Genomic DNA, 3,670 nt, shown 5'->3' on the forward strand with positions numbered 1-3,670 from the left:
CGCTTATCTCTGGAACCGCTTTTGCTAACATCCTGAAAATTTAAACAGCTACATATGTTAACAATACCGTACTTACGGCGATAAGTGGTAGGTGGAAGGGGGGCGTGGAATCTCCCATACAAACCGAATTTCAAATATCGCTTATCTCTGGAACCGCTTTTGCTAACGTACTTATGGCGAAAAGTGGTTTGTATTGGAAAGGGGGATGTGGCACCTCCCATACAAAATGCAATTTCCATATCACTTATTATCTCTGGAACTACTTGTGATAAGGTTATGGATACACCTACATCTACAAACATTGAAAATGGCAAGAATCATTCAATTGGGAAGAATATTTTCCCAGATTTCAAAATCACATGGAATGGTTGTTATGTATTTTGTGAAAAGGTTTTTAGAAGAACTTTTCTTCCGATAGGGGGCTCAGGGATTGAGAGCTATCCTAAAGAATCCTATTTGTGGTCCCATTTGCTTCATCTTTTGAATACTTGGTACCCAAACGTGTGATGCAAAAATATTGATTTTTGGCCCAGTCCTGACAAACTCCGTGTGAACACCTTCGAGGTACTTTCTTAACTTCTACCGATTCTGATGAAGAGAAAGAGGAGTTTATGTAGATGTTGGAAATATAGTTTTAACCTTCCCAAAAGCTCTGAGACCAATATAATCGAAAAACGTATTTACAGTTTAAATCGAGCTCAATAAAAATTGTTGAATATAATTGTTATAAGGCCATAAAATAACAAAAACAAATAACTTAAGGATGAGCACATCTAAAAGTTAAACATTCTAATAATAGAAAATATTAACAAAAACCAACAACCACACTATCAAGTGAATTGCAGCGGAATAGCTGCTCTTGATTGTAGTTGGCTTAGCAAGTGAAATAGTGGGAAATAAGCAACAAGAATTAACAAGGCGAACTTAGCACAGTGTGTAGGCAACTGGCTGAGTCAGTGGGATCGTCGGTTCGAATCCTACTGAAAGAAGTCTGATGAGGAAATGTGGTGATTTCCGAAATAGCTATCACTTCTACCATTTTTCAAATTATTGTTGCTTTTCCTCAATAAGTTTTCAAGGCCTCGAGCTCAATAAAAATTGTTGAATATAGTTTAAATAAATTTTAAAGCTTTACACTGCAAAGAAAACACTATTTCAAGTTTGAATGTAAAATTGTTTAATATATTCAATTACTGTTTTATGAATATATAACTTATAACTACATATTTGGTTTATATATATATTTTTTGAGTTATATCTGCGAACTTTCATCTGCTTCATCAGTCGCAACTCTTAGGTAACTATGATCATTTTTTCGTACAGACTATGCTTCATATAATATGGAATTTGACATCGTCGCAGGGTCGTGCAAAGTCTAGCTTAAGCAACATCTAAAAGTAGGAATCATTAAGTCTCACAAAAAAATTTAAGAAAAGTACATGACAGTACATTGTTTAGATTGTCCAAAAAGGTTCGACTTTGTTCATATTTTCTGACGAAAAACGCCTAATTTTGACACATTACTGTAGCTCATCATCACATACTAGTTGTTTTTATTTCATAAAAAAAACATCGTTTTCTATGTCCAATACATTCTTTTCGGCGTTTTATTTTATTTTTATTTATTTATTTTTTACAGTCTGTTAGAGTTATATTGCAACAAAGATATAACATTCTTATAATTAGATTTAGATTTAAAATGTAAATATTAAATATTAAATAAAAAATACAAAATGCTCTACGGAAATTTTTAAATAACATTATTTCTTTATCACTGCAATTATTTTATGTCAATATAAACGCATGCAATTTCCGGGAAGTTATGTAGACGGTTGGAAAGGCCGAGTTTCCAATCCGCGCTATTCTTTTTGGGTTACTCCATTTATTGATATCTCCTGGGTGGTCGAAAAGGCCGAGTTTCCGATCCACCCAGTCGCGCTTTCGTCACGGTTGGAAAGGCCTAGTTTCCAATCCGCTCGTTTATTGTTTATTATCTAAGGGTCTAGGTAGTCGGAAAGGCCTAGTTTCCAATCCACGCTATTGTTGATACATCACTATCTTGTAGGCTGCGTTCTACAATAGTCAAATAGCAGCCACTTGAAAAGAGTGATAGTATCACTGGTATTCCAGTGTGATAAACAACACACCACTTTTCAAAAATGTCCATTTGATTTGTGTAATTATTAGAAAACAAAGTTTGAAAACATCAAATTCGACATACAAAAAAACTGATAAAAAGAGCTTTAAAACACCAAAGGAAAATTTTTTCTGTGTAATTGGAAATTTCTTAACAAGGTGGAATCATCAAAGCATCAAAATTCCACTTCGATTTTTTCCGTCTAATGTCGTCATATAGCCCATTGTGCGACATATACTTTTTATACTTTATACATATATATTTTTTATGGGCCCCCCTTACATTTTTTGGAGTTTTTGGGGGTTGATTTTGCAAAATTCTATACCATTCCTATGAAAAAGTGTTTTTCCTCATATAAAACACATGGACAACTTCCTGGGCTTTGAGGCAGTTCTACATATCGTTTTTTTACAAAAAAATAGGGGTATTATTTTTTTCCATTCAGAAAAAAATTCTAGGGGGTGAGAGCTTAACATATTAAATTTTTTTCCCGCATGTCTTTTTGGACCACCCTATTGTGCAATGAACTGTATTGCCAGGTAGAATAAATAGAATGGAAGTTTATTTAACATCGTTGCTTTCGGTGGCAAAAAAAAAATAAGTAAATTTATTAATTGAAAATTCTATATTAGGGAGCTAAGGAGCAAATGAATTTTTTAACTCTTTGCTCCAGCTCCGCTCCAGCTAAAATTTTTTTGCTCCTTGCTGCTTTGCTCCACTCCGCTCCGAAGCCCTGTTTGGAAGGATTAGGATTAATTTTTTTTTGGAATTTTCAAACACAACTCAAACAAACTCTCAACTAATATAACCTATTTAAATGTTTTTATGTATATTTCAGTGGTGGAGGAACGACTGTGACGAGAGTGCAAACGCAAGGAAAGAGGAAAAATTCAGATAATTTATCCAAAGATAACGGTTCGAGTGAACCGAAACGTGCGAAATAAACAAAATAAAAAATGTGCAACATTAATGAAAATAACGTATGTACATTTACATATACATTAGACTGCATCACTCCCCATACAAAAAAAAAGGGTACTGTTTTTCCGATGGACTTGTAAAATCTATTACATAATATATGAGCAAGACGTCCACCAAAATATTTCGGAAAAATATTAAGATTTAAGCGACCTGGACCGATTTGAAAATACCTCCAAAAATGGAGTTTTTTATGAATAAAAATAGTTTCTTAAAGATGTTTTTTGAAAAAATGCCCTCAAATGACAAAACGGATTAAGCTTAAAAAATTAACAAAAAAATATTGAAAAAAAAAAAATATGGAATCGTAATAGTGAGATTTTTGATGCTGTTTTTTAACTTTTTTCAAAGATTGGTATAAGAAAAACTTTAATAACTGAACCTTAACTCTTCCGATTCAGACTAGTGAGGTATCATTGGAAAGGCATTTTCTCACCCTTTTTATTTATTTGCCAATAAGCTCATTCAAAGCATGAAAGAGAAAGGTAGGATGAACGAACATCATTCAAAGTTGCATTAAGAAATGTTGGTATTAAAAAAAAAGAGACACAAATG

The 3,670-nt window shown here is 33.1% G+C and overlaps 1 protein-coding gene across 2 annotated transcripts in view; it reads left to right on the forward strand.

The window, feature by feature from the left end:
• Nucleotides 1-3,295, forward strand: part of LOC118735397 (transcriptional regulator ATRX-like) — a 101,676-nt gene extending 98,381 nt beyond the window's left edge. For both annotated transcript variants that reach the window (XM_036465118.1, XM_036465120.1), the window contains one exon: nt 2,976-3,295. In XM_036465118.1, the coding sequence (XP_036321011.1) occupies nt 2,976-3,081 (106 nt within the window). In that variant the 3' untranslated portion in view covers nt 3,082-3,295. The remainder of the gene's footprint in view (nt 1-2,975) is intronic.
• The last annotated feature ends 375 nt before the right edge of the window (nt 3,296-3,670 follow it).

Source organism: Rhagoletis pomonella, unplaced genomic scaffold (genome assembly GCF_013731165.1).
Source record: "Rhagoletis pomonella isolate Grant_MI unplaced genomic scaffold, Rhpom_1.0 Rhpom_scaffold_00003, whole genome shotgun sequence".
Lineage (NCBI taxonomy): Eukaryota > Metazoa > Arthropoda > Insecta > Diptera > Tephritidae > Rhagoletis > Rhagoletis pomonella.